At 38.6% G+C, this 13,902-nt stretch overlaps 1 protein-coding gene across 3 annotated transcripts in view; it reads right to left on the bottom strand.

The window, feature by feature from the left end:
* Nucleotides 1-228: 228 nt before the first annotated feature.
* KCNK2 (potassium two pore domain channel subfamily K member 2) overlaps nucleotides 229-13,902 on the bottom strand; it is a gene marked incomplete at its 5' end in the record, with an annotated part of 249,583 nt that continues 235,909 nt past the window's right edge. For all 3 annotated transcript variants that reach the window (XM_079696393.1, XM_079696392.1, XM_079696394.1), the window contains one exon: nucleotides 229-815. In XM_079696393.1, the coding sequence (XP_079552519.1) occupies nucleotides 498-815 (318 nt within the window). In that variant the 3' untranslated portion in view covers nucleotides 229-497. The remainder of the gene's footprint in view (nucleotides 816-13,902) is intronic.

The raw sequence follows: 13,902 nt of genomic DNA, 5'->3' as shown, positions 1-13,902 counted from the left end.
CTTCGTAAGATAAGGCACTGACAGAAAATTTCTTAGGTAAAAGGCTGCATAAGAATTTCTTGCCATTTACAAAAAGAAATCTTGTCATCCATAAATGGTCCATAATCTAGGCTCAGTTAGGTAGACCCTGAAAAGTTAAGGACTGATCCCTCAAAGCTACATTATTACCGGAAACAATTATAATTCATTCTGAGGCCTTTTGGCACATTTGGAAAAGAGAGAGGAAAACAGTCTGGGCACAAAAAGGCATCAGACATTGCTTGTTTTATTCCACTGGTCAAAGAAAGTGGACCATTCAACAAGAATCATCAAAAAGATAGTGCTGGCTCAGAATTCAAATTCTCTTGATGGTAGATGACCATGATAGGTGTATCTTTTTTTTTTTTTTTTCCTTTTTGGAGCTCATGCACAATTTAAAAAACACTACCAACAACAGTCAAAAAGAGCATATAGAAGTCCTCACCTATGGCTATGCCTAGGGCTCTTCAAAGAGAGGGCTATTTAATGTTCTCAATAACAGCAATTTCCTCGCCTGCACAGTGTGGCGTCAATCCGTTCAAATAGATACTTTCAGTTTTCAGTAAGGGAGGCAAGACATCCCTCTCGCTGGCAAGGTGGTTCACTGACAGGGTCCTCCTACAGGGAGTCAGCTCCTGGTTGTGGTTTCCAGCCAGTTCTGCGGAGAGCTTCCGCTTTATGGAGGTGGCACGCTGGAACTTGTCGTAAATCTCCACGCTCAGCCGCCTCCTGGTTTCCTTGAATTCGGCCGTGACGTTGGCTGTCCACTCAGCAGCATGGGCTCTGAACTCTCCCACCTGGAACATGCACGCAGAGAAATGACAGAGACACCAACAGGACAGTCAATGTTTTGTGTGCTTTATCTTCTGATCACTGTATTTGGGGGTTTTGAAAAGAAGATTGTAGCCTTTTGTAATATGAGAGGTCTGAGAATTGAGGTGCTTAGGCAAGTTGTGAGGAACAAACTTCCATTTTATATAGATATGACTCTAAAAATGAATCTGTGAGCTTAAACTCTATTAACCAAATTATATTACAGGTACTAGATGCCCTTGTTTTTGGAGACAAATCCTGTCATTGAAACTTCTGATCAAAAGGCAATCTCTAACTTTTTAAAGCTCTGTTTCTTTTTTAATCTGTAATTTAAAGAAGTATTTGAATGTAGAGAAGGCAATAATACATAGGAGAAGCAGCAAAACAGAGTAAAAGAGCCTGGAGTGTGAAACCAGGTGACGTGGTTGGTTCTCATAGCAGTGATGCTGTTTGCTCAGGATATAAACAGAGATTTTAGAGAGCAGAAACAGTGTGTGCAAGAACTTTGACTCCAGCCGCACACTGGTCATTTAGGAATCCTCTATTTACTAAATAAGCAATAAAATATTTTGTTTCTGATTCCAGGGAAAGCAAATAAACAAGGCCTGGCAAGTTCATTTTGAGGCCCATTTGGAGAATGATTAAGTCCAAGGAATAGTTTCTCAATGAATGTTTGTGGAATTAGTGAAGTTAACCTGTCTTAGATGCCATTTCCTCAGCTGTGGAACAGGCATCTTCACAGCACACACCTATCAGGATGGCTGGGTAATGCACTTCAACTGCAAGAGCCTATCACTGTATAGTTATCATTGTGGCCTTTGTTTGAGGTTGAAGAAAAAGACATTGCCAAGTGCTAAGCATGTGCATAATGTTTTCTTCGACCTCTTTAAAATTATATCTGCACTTTAGTGACCTAAAACAGAATAATGACCCATCCCACGGGAAACTTTATAATCTTTTTCTTAACCAACTAGAATTTAATAATCTAGGATATCTCTTAGAATAATCTCCTAACGTGGAACAACTCCCCCATTCCCTATTGCTAGCACTTCTGCTCTCGGACTAGGGAGCCCCACAGAACTCAATTTTTAAGTGAAATGGTCTCCTTTTTACCTGGCAAGCAAATAACTACTGCTTTGTTTTGTTTTGTTTTACCTCTGTTGCTTTTTGTTTTAAATTTTGATGTGCGAAATATAATTGATGGTTTCTGCTATAGTCTGAACGTTGGTGTCTCCTGAAAATTCATATGTTGAAATACTAACTGCAAAGGTGATTATATTAGGAGGTGAGGCCTTAGGGAGGTGCTTAAGTCATGAAGTGAAGCCTTCATGCATGAGATCAGCACTCTTACAAAAGAGGTTCCAGAGAGATCCCTCACCCCTTCCACCATGTGAGGACACAGTAAGAAAGCTCTGTCTACAAACCAGGAAGAGTCCTCACTCCGTCATGTTGGCACTGTGATCTTGAATCTCTAGAACTGTGAGAAATAAATGCTGTTTATAAGATCCCCAGGGTGTGGTATTTTGTTATAGCAGCTTGATCAGACAAAGTCTGGTTCTAAATATTTATACTGAATATCTGATTTATAAGAGAGCATATGTATGTACCTGTACTTCAACATGATGTATACATGCACTCGGATGGTCATAGATATGTTTGTGTGTGTGTGTGTATGGAAACTGTTCAAATATCCTTAGAAGGTGGCACATGGCAGACCAACTCTTCCTCATCCATCCATAATCACATACATGCACACATTTGATGATCTACTTTTATTTTATAAAGGTCTTTTATTTCCCATTTGTATTGACCTAGCAAGAAATAATTGCTTGTTTTCTGGGTCTGGTTCTGAAAAAAGCAAACTGGAAAAATGAGAACTTTGTGGCACACATAACTGGCAAGATCAAGCATTCCTTAATCACTGAGGCAACTTAAAGGGAACTTGCAGGGAAAGAAGTACTAAATTTGTAGTGATTCAGCCTGAAGATTCTTACTGTTCCCATAAGGGACTGTGTCTGAATGTACTTAGCTCTAAAAGCAATTATTGAATTTTTAATTCTGCTTTGGGGGGACTCTCTGGTTAGAGAAGTATAGGCAGTATCAATCAGTGGTAAAAAATGCTGAATCACTCCAAATGCACTTATAAATAAACCCTCCAATTGTTGATATTCTTTTTCTATTTACCTAGCTGTCTTTTTGATTAGACTAAGCATTCTTGAGTTCGGAGTCTATAGTACATTCAGTGGTGTATATAAAACATCTAGTGTCTGGAATAGAGAAGGCACTGAGTAGAAACTTGATAAACTGCATTGAATTAATAAGTAAATACTATCAAGAAAGTTGCAAAATAATATTTTAACATAAACAGTTAAGAGATTCAGTTGTTTCTCTACCAGTTTCAACTTACTTTTAAAGACGGAAAATTGCAGCCTGCTTAAAGATGGTGCACAAGCACAAAGAGAAAACCTGATTAATATGGTCTTGAACAATACAGTTAATCATTGTCCAACATGTTATTAAATTCTTCTAGTTTACAGTACAGCTAATCCTGAGCAGTGTGAAATTTGCTATTTAAAATAAAACAGTAGGAGATCTTCAAGATGGCAGAGGAGTAAGATGTAGAGATCATCTTCCTCCCCACAATACATCAGAAATACATCTACAGGTGGAACAACTCCTACAGAACACCTACTGAACACTGGCAGAAGACCTCAGACTTCCCAAAAGGTAAGAAACTCCCCACGTACCTGGGTAGGGCAAAAGAAGAAAAAACAGAGACAGAAGAATAGGGATGGGACCTGCACCTCTGGGAGGGAGCTGTGAAGGAGGAAAGGTTTCCACACACTAGGAAGCCCCTTCGCGGGTGGAGATGGGGGGCAGAGGGGGAGCTTCAGAGCCACGGAGGAGAGCACAGCAACAGGGGTGCGGAGGGCAAAGCGGAGAGATTCCTGCACAGAGGATCGGTGCTGACCAGCACTCACCAGCCCGAGAGGCTTGTCTGCTCACCCGCTGGGGTGGGTGGGGGCTGGAAGCTGAGGCTCAGGCTTCAGAGGTCGGATCCCAGGGAGAGGACTGCGGTTGGCCGCGTGAACACAGCCTGAAGAGGGCTAATGCGCCACAGCTAGCCAGGAGGGAGTCCGGGAAACAGTCTGGACATGCCTAAGAGGCAAGAGACCATTGTTTTGGGGTGCACGAGGAGAGGGGATTCAGAGCACCACCTAAATGAGATCCAGAGATGGGCGTGAGCCACAGCTATCCGCGCGGACACCAGAGACAGGCATGGGATGCTAAGGCTGCTGCTGCAGCCACCAAGAAGTCTGTGTGCAAGCACAGGTCACTATCCACACCTCCCCTCCCGGGAGCCTGTGCAACCCGCCACTGCCAGGGTCCCGATCCAGAGACAACTTCCCAGGGAGAACACAAGGCGTGCCTCAGGCTGTTGCAACGTCACACCGGCCTCGGCCGCTGCAAGCACACCCCACATTCCGTACCCCTCCCTCCCCCCAGCCTGAGTGAGCCAGAGCCCCTGAATCAGCTGCTCCTTTAACCCCGTCCTGTCTGAGTGAAGAACAGATGCCCTCACGTGACCTACATGCAGAGGTGGGGCCAATCCAAAGCTGAAACCCAGGAGCTGTGAGAACAAAGAAAAGAAAGGGAAATTTCTCCCAGCAGCCTCAGGAGCAGCAGATTAAATCTGCATAATCAAATTGATGTACCCTGCATCACTGGAATACCTGAATAGACAACGGATTATCCCAAAATTGAGGCGGTGGACTTTGGGAGCACTGTAGACTTGGGGTTTGCTTTCTGTATCTAATTTTTTTTGGTTTTATGTTTATCTTAGTTTACTATTTAGAGTTTAGTATCCTTGGTACATTTGTTTATTGATTTGGTTGCTCCCTTCCTTTATTTATATATATATGTGTGTATATATATATATGTGTGTATATATATGTGTGTATATATATATATGTGTATATATATATATGTCTGTGTATATATATATATATATATATATATATATATATATATATATATATTTCCCTTTTCTCTTTTTGTGAGTGTGTTTATGTATACTTCTTTGTGTAATTCTGCCTGTATAGCTTTGCTTTTACCATTTGTCCTAGTATTCTGTCTGTCCGTTTTTGTTTTTAGTATACTTTTTAGCACTGGTTATCATTGGTGGATTTGTTTTTGGTTTGGTTGCTCTCTTTTTTTAATTACTTTTTAATTTTTTTTACTTTTAATATTTTTTTTATTTTAATAACTTTATTTTATTTTTTCCTTTCATTCTTTCATTCATTTCTTCTCACTTTTTTTCTGAGCCATGTGGCTGACAGGGTCTTGGTGCTCCAGCCAGGTGTCAGGCCTGTGCCACTGAGGTGGGAGAGCCAAGTTCAGGACATTGGTCTACCAGAGACATCCCGGCTCCACATAATATCAAATGGCGAAAGCTCTCCCACAGATCTCCATCTCAATGCTAAGACCCAGCTCCACTCAACAACCAGCAAGCTACAGTGCTGGACACCCTATGCCAAACAACTAGCAAGACAGGAACACAAAACCACCCATTAGCAGAGAGGCTGCCTAAAATCGTAATAAGGTCACAGGCACCCCAAAACACACCACCGGACGCAGTCCTGCCCACCAGAAAGACGAGACCCAGCCTCATCCACCACAACACAGGAACCAGTCCCCTCCACCAGGAAGCCTACACAACCCACTAAACCAACCTTAGGCATTGAGGGCAGACACCATAAACAACGGGAACTATGAACCAGCAGCCTGCAAAAAGGAACCCCAAACACAGTAAGATAAGCAAAATGAGAAGACAGAGAAGCACACAGCAGATGAAGGAGCAAGGTAAAAACCCATCAGACCAAACAAATGCAGAGGAAATAGGCAGTCCACCTGAAAAAGAATTCAGAGTAATGAGAGTAAAGATGATCCAAAATCTTGGAAATAGAATGGAGAAAACACAAGAAACGTTTAACAAGGAACTAGAAGAACTAAAGAGCAAACAAACAACAATGAATAAAACCATAAATGAAATTTAGAATTCTATAGAAGGAATCAATAGCAGAATAACTGAGGCAGAAGAACGGATAAGTGACCTGGAAGATAAAATAGAGGAAATAGGGCTTTCCTGGTGGCGCAGTGGTTGTGAATCTGCCTGCCAATGCAGGGGACACGGGTTCGAGCCCTGGTCTGGGAAGATCCCACATGCCGCAGAGCAACTGGGCCCGTGAGCCACAACTACTGAGCCTGCGCGTCTGGAGCTTGTGCTCTGCAACTAGAGCGGCCGCGATACTGAGAGACCCACTCACCGTGATGGAGTGCCCCTGCTTGCCGCAACTAGAGAAAGCCCTCGCACAGAAACGAAGACACAACAGAGCCAAAAATAAATTAATTAATTAATTTTAAAAAATAGTGGAAATAACTATGGCAGAGCAGAATAAAAAAAGAATGAAAAGAATTCAGAACAGCTCAGAGACCTCTGGGACAACATTAAATGCACTAACATTTGAATTATAGGGGTCCCAGAAGAAGAAGAGAAAAAGAAAGGGACTGAGAAGAGATTATAGTTGAAAACTTCCATAATATGGGAAAGGAGATAATCAAGTCCAGGAAGCACAGAGATTCCCATACAGGATAAATCCAAGGAGAAAAACGCCAAGACACATATTAATCAAACTACCAAAAATTAAATATAAAGAAAAAATATTAAAAGCAGCAAGGGAAAAGAAAATAATAACATACAAGGGAATCCCCATAAGGTTAACAGCTGATCTTTCAGCAGAAACTCTGCAAGCCAGAAGGGAGTGGCAGGACATATTTAAAGTGATGAAGGGGAAAAACCTACAACCAAGATTACTCTGCCCAGCAAGGATCTAATTCAGATTCAACAGAGAAATTAAAAACTTTACAGACAAGCAAAAGCTAAGAGAATCCAGCACCACCAAACAAGCTTTACAGCAAATGCTAAAGGAACTTCTCTAGGCAGGAAACACAAAAGAAGGAAAAGACCTATAATAACAAACCCAAAACAATTAAGAAAATGGGAATAGGAACATACATATCGATAGTTACCTTAAATGGAAATGGATTAAATGCTCCCACCAAAAGACATAGACTGGCTGAATGGATACAAAAACACGACCCATACATATGCTGTCTACATGAGACCCACTTCAGACCTAGGGACACATACAGACTGAAAGTGAGGGGATGGAAAAAGATATTGCATGCAAATGGAAATCAAAAGAAAGCGGGAGTAGCAATTCTCATATCAGACAAAATAGACTTTAAAACAGAATATTATAAGAGACAAAGAAGGACACTACATAATGATCAAGGGATCAATCCAAGAAGAAGATATAACAATTGTAGATATTTATGCACCCAATATAGGAGCACCTCCGTACATAAGGCAATGGCTAACAGCCATAAAAAGGGAAATCGAAAGTAACACAATCATAGTAGGGGACTTTAATACCCCACTTTCACCAATGGACAGATCATCCAAAATGAAAATAAATAAGGAAACACAAGCTTTAAATGATACATTAAACAAGATGGACTTAATTGATATTTATAGGACATTCCATCCAAAAACAACAGAATACACTTTCTTCTCAAGTGCTCATGGAACATTCTCCAGGACAGATCATACCTTGGGTCACAAATGAAGCTTTGGTAAATTTAAGAAAATTTAAATCGTATCAAGTATCTTTTCCGACCACAATGCTATGAGACTGGGTATCAATTACAGGAAAAAATCTATAAAATATACAAACACATGGAGGCTAAAAAACACACTATTACAAAGCCAAGAGATCACTGAAGATATCCAAGAGGAAGTAAAAAAATACCTAGAAACAAATGACAATGAAAACAGGACGACCCAAAATCTATGGGAGGCAGCAAAAGCAGTTCTAAAAGGGACGTTTATAGCAAAACAATCCTACCTCAAGAGACAAGAAACATCTCAAACAACCTAACCTTACACCTAAAGCAATTAGAGAAAGAAGAAAAAAAAAAACCCAAAGTTAGCAGAAGGAAAGAAATCATAAAGATCAGATCAGAAATAAATGGAAAAGAAATGAAGGAAACAACAGCAAAGGTCATTAAAACTAAAAGCTGGTTCTTTGAGAAGATAAACAAAATTGATAAGCCATTAGCCAGACTCATCAAGAAAAAAAGGGAGAAGACTCAAATCAATAGAATTAGAAACAAAAAAGGAGAAGTAACAACTGACACAGCAGAAATACAAAGGATCATGAGAGATTACTACAAGCAATTATATGCCAATAAAATGGCCAACCTGGAAGAAATGGACAAATTCTTAGAAATGCACAACCTGCCAAGACTGAACAAGGAAGAAATAGAAAATACAAACAGACCAATCACAAGCACTGAAATTGAGACTGTGATTAAAAATCTTCCAACAAACAGAAGCCCAGGACCAGATGGCTTCATAGGCGAATTCTATCAAACATTTAGAGAAGAGCTAACACCTATCCTTCTCAAACTTTTCCAAAGTATAGCACAGGGAGGATTACTCCCAAACTCATTCTACGAGGCCACCATTACTCTGATACCAAAATCAGACAAAGATGTCACAAAGAAAGAAAACTACAGGCCAATATCACTGATGAACATAGATGAAAAAATCCTCAACAAAATACTAGCAAACAGAATCCAACAGCACATTAAAAGGATCATACAACATGATCAAGTGGGGTTTATCCCAGGAGTGCAAGCATTCTTCAATATATGCAAATCAATCAATATACGTGAATCAATCAATTAACAAACGAAGGAGAAAAACCATATGATCATCTCAATAGATAGAGAAAAAGCTTTCAACAGAATTCAACACCCATTTATGATAAAAACCCTCCAGAAAGTACACATAGAGGGAACTTACCTCAACATAATAAAGGCCATATATGACAAACCCACAGCCAACTTCATTCTCAATGGTGAAAAACTGAAACCATTTCCTCTAAGATCAGGAACAAGACAAGGTTGTGCACTCTCACCACTAATATTTAACATAGTTTTGGAAGTTTTAGCTATAGCAGTCAGAGAAGAAAAATAAATAAAAGGAATACAAATCAGAAAAGAAGTAGTAAAGCTGTCACTCTTTGCAGATAACATGATACTATACATAGAGAATCCTAAAGAGGCTACCAGAGAACTACTAGAGCTAATCAATGAATTTGGTAAAGTAGTAGCATACAAAAATAATGCACAGAAATCTCTTGCATTCCTATACGCTAATGATGAAAAATCTGAAAGAGAAATTAAGGAAACACTCCCATTTACCACTGCAACAGAAAGAATAAAATACCTTGGAATAAACCTACCTAAGGAGGCAAAAGACCTGTATGCAGAAAACTATAAGACACTGATGAAAGAAATTAAAGATGATACAAACAGATGGAGAGATATACCATGTTCTATGGATTGGAAGAATCAACACTGTGAAAATGACTCTAGTACCCAAAGCAATCTACAGATTCAAAGCAATCCCTATCAACTACCACTGGCATTTTTCACAAAACTAGAAAAAATATTTCACAGTTTGTATGGAAACACAAAAGACCCTGAATAGCCAAAGCAATCTTGAGAAAGAAAAATGGAGCTGGAGGAATCAGGCTCACTGATTTCAGACTCTACTACAAAGCTACAGTAATCAAGATAGTATGTTACTGGCACAAAAACAGAAATACAGATCAATGGAACAGGATAGAAAGCCCAGAGATAAACCCACACACATATGGTCAGCTTATTTTTGATAAAGGAGGCAAGAATATACAATGGAGAAAAGACAGCCTCTTCAATAAGTGCCACTGCGAAAACTGGACAGCTACATGTAAAAGAATGAAATTAGAACACTCCCTAACAGCATACAGAAAAATAAACTCACAATGGATTAAGACCTAAATTTAAGGCCAGACAGTATAAAACTCTTAGAGGAAAACACAGCAGAAAACTCTTTGACATAAATCACAGCAAGATCCTTTTTGACTCACCTCCTAGAAAAATGGAAATAAAACCAAAAATAAACAAATGGAACCTAATGAAATTTAAAAGCTTTTGCACAGCAAAGGAAACCATAAACGAGACCAAAAGACAACCCTCAGCATTGGAGAAAATATTTGCAAACGAAGCAAGTGACAAAGGATTAATCTCCAAAATTTACAAGAAGCTAATGTAGCACAATATCAAATAAACAAATAACCCAATCCAAAAATGGGCAGAAGACCTAAATAGACATTTCTCCAAAGAAGATATACAGATTGCCAACAAACACATAAAAGGACACTCAACATCCCTAATCATTAGAGAAATGCAAATCAAAACTACAATGAGGCTATCACCTCACAGTCAGAATGGCCATCACCCAAAAATCTACAAACAAAAAATGCTGGAGAGGGTGTGGAGAAAAGGGAACCCTCTTGCACTGTTGGTGGGAATGTAAATTGATACAACCACTATACAGAACAGTATGGAGGTTCCTTTAAAAACTAAAAATAGAACTACCATATCACCCAGCAATCCCACTACTGGGCATATACCCTGAGAAAACTATAATTCAAAAAGAGTCATGTACCATAATGTTCTTTGCAGCTCTATTTACAATAGCCAGGACATGGAAGCAACCTAAGTGTCCATCGACAGATGAATGGATAAAGAAGATGTGGCGCATATATACAATGGAATATTACTCAGCCATAAAAAGAAACGAAATTCAGTTATGTGTAGTGAGATGGATTGACCTACAGTCTGTCATACAGAGTGAACTAAATCAGAAAGAGAAAAACAAATACAGTATGCTAACACATATATATGGAATTAAAAAAAAAAAAAAAAAGGTTCAGAAGAACCTAGGGGCAGGACCAGAATAAGGACACAGATGTAGAGAATGGACTTTAGTACACGGGGAGTGGGAAGGGTAAGCTGGGATGAAGTGAGAGAGTGGCATGGACATATATACACTGCCAAATGTAAAATAGGTTGCTAGTGGGAAGCAGCCGCATAGCACAGGGAGATCAGCTCGGTGCTTTGTGACCACCTAGAGGCATGGGATAGGGAGGGTGGGAGGGAGACGCAAGAGGGAGGAGATATGGGAATATATGTATATGTATAGCTGATTCCCTTTTTTATAAAGAAGAAACACACCATTGTAAAGCAATTATACTCCAATAAAGATGTTAAAAAAATAAAACAGTAATTATTGATGAAAACTAAACATTTCTATCTGACTTTTATTCCCACCTTACCAATGATCTTATTAAAGAGGAATTAATCTGTTACATTTGAGAATTCATAATTTTCTAAGTGTAAAAAAACAAATACTAATATACTGTTTTCTATGATGAGCTTATCTTAGTAGTAAGGTTAATATTATAAAGGGAACAGCTAAGAATCTACATTTTTGTTTAAATAAATGTCTGTGAAAAGTATAAGAATCAACAACTATATTCAATTTCCTCCCATATACAAGTGGGTAATGAGAAATAATCACTTACTTAAAGGACGTCCATCTGAGCAAGCCGCTCAATCATCCTTCAAGTCTGGAGGCACTGTCAGAACTTATGGACCTAAAATTAAGTCTATTATTTTTTTAAATTGATTTTTATTGGGTATAGTTGATTTACAATGTTGTGTTAGTTTCTGCTGTACAGCAAAGTGAATCAGTTATACATATACATATATCCGCTCTGTTTTAGATTCTTTTCCCATATAGGTCATTACACAGTATTGAGTAGAGTTCCCTGTGCTACACAGTAGGTTCTTATTAGTTATCTGTTTTATATATCGTAGTGTGTATATGTTAATCCCAAACTACCAATTTATCCCTCCCCCCCTTCTCCCTCGGTAAGCATAAGTTTGTTTTCTACATCTGTGACTGTATTTCTGTTTTGTAAATAAGTTCATTTTTACCATTTCTTTAAGATTCCACATATAAGCGAAATCATATGATATTTGTCTTTCTCTGTTGACTTACTTTACTCAGTATGACAATCTCTATGTCCAGCCATGTTTCTGCAAATGGCATTATTTCATTCTTTTTTATGGCTGAGTAATATTCCATTGAATATACGTACCACATCTTCTTTATCCATTCCTCTGTTGATGGACATTTAGGTTGCTTCCATGTCTTGGCTATTGTAAATAGTTCTGCAATGAACACTGGGGTCATGTATTTTTTCGAATTATGGTTTTCTCCAGATATATGCCCAGGAGTGGGATTGCTGGATCATATGGTAACTCTATTTTTAGTTTTTCAAGGAACCTCCATACTGTTCTCCATAGTGGCTGCACCAATTTACATTCCCACCAACAGTGTAGGAGGGTTCCCTTTTATCCACACCCTCTCCAGCATTTATTGTTTGTAGATTTTTTGATGATGGCCATTCTGACTGGTGTGAAGTGATACCTCATTGTAGTTTTGATTTGCCTTTCTCTAATTATTAGTGAAGTTGAGCCTCTTTTCATGTCCTTTTTAGCTATCTTTATATCTTCTTTGGAGAAATGTTTCTTTAGCTCTTCTGCCCATTTTTGATTGTGTTTGCTTTTTTGATATTGAGCGCATGAGCTGTTTGTATATTTTGGAGATCAACCACTTGTTGAGTTGCTTCCATTAGCTTTGTTTTGGTTACCAAACTTTTACCTCCAGTAAGGCCACTGACCTTCATAGTATCTGCCTCCCCTTTTCTTTTTTTTTTTTTTTTTTGCAGTATGCGGGCCTCTCACTGCTGTGGCCTCTCCCGTTGCGGAGCACAGGCTCCGGACGGGCAGGCTCAGCAGCCATGGCTCATGGGCCCAGCCGCTCTGCGGCATGTGGGATCTTCCTGGACCGGGGCATGAACCCGTGTCCCCTACATCCGCAGGCGGACTCTCAACCACTGCGCCACCAGGGAAGCCCTGCCTCCCCTTTTCTTTGGTAATGGTCTTCTCATATTTTTATCTTAAAAATATCATCTTATTAGATGTGGTGTGTGTGTGTGTGTGTATATATATACACACATATACATATATACACATATGTGTACATGTATATACATATATACACACATATATACAATGGAATATTCCTCAGCCATAAAAATTAACTAAATAATGATATTTTCAGCAATATGAATGGACCTAGAGGTTATCATGCTAAGTAAAGTAAGCCAAAGACAAATTCATATGGTATCGCTTAAGTGAAATCTTAAAAAATGATACAAATGAACTTATTTATAAAACAGCAATAGACCCACAGACACAGAAAACAAGAAGGTGGGAATGATAAATTAGGAGTTTGGGATTAACAGATACACACTACTATATATGAAATAGATAACCAACAAGGACTTATTATATAGCACAGGGAATTATACTCAATATTTTGTTATAACCTATAAAAGAAAAGAATCTGTAAAAGAATATATATATGTATGTACAACTGGATCATTTTGCTGTACACCTGAAACTAACACAACATTGTAAATCAACTATACTTCAATAAAATCTTCTTATTGTTAATAATAATAGACTTTGCTTATCCAAAATTCAAATGTTAATACATTTATTTGCTAATTTTCTTCCTCCTCCAATTAGGAATGTAAGATCTATGAATATCCTCAGCACCTAGACAGTACCTGGTATGTAGCTGACTTTTAAGAAATACCTGTGAAATGAATTAATATATCCCCCCAAATTCAAGTTCTCTGTAATCTCAATGATAACAATGAGACACAGTGTAGCACACATAACTGCCACTTGTTTTTCTTCTCTGTGCTAACCTTACTTTATTCCTCTTCCATTTTGATGATCATTAATATTTTTGCAAAAGTGGTCTTATATTAACCACACTGTTTTGTAAATGGATTTTTTTCCCACTTAACCAATTTTAGTCATTTTTCCCTTTTAGTACTCATTATACTACCTCATAGTTTCTACCAGCTGCCTAGCATTCCACAGGATGATGGATGTGGCATGCCCCTATTGATAAATATGGATTTGGTTTTTGTTTGTTTTCGCTATGGAAAATAATACTTCAGTGAACATTCT

This window comes from Hyperoodon ampullatus, assembly GCF_949752795.1.
Source record: "Hyperoodon ampullatus genome assembly, chromosome: 2".
Taxonomy (NCBI): Eukaryota; Metazoa; Chordata; class Mammalia; order Artiodactyla; family Ziphiidae; genus Hyperoodon; species Hyperoodon ampullatus.
Note: the sequence above shows the minus strand (reverse complement) of the source record. Positions and strands in the feature narration are given on the sequence as shown.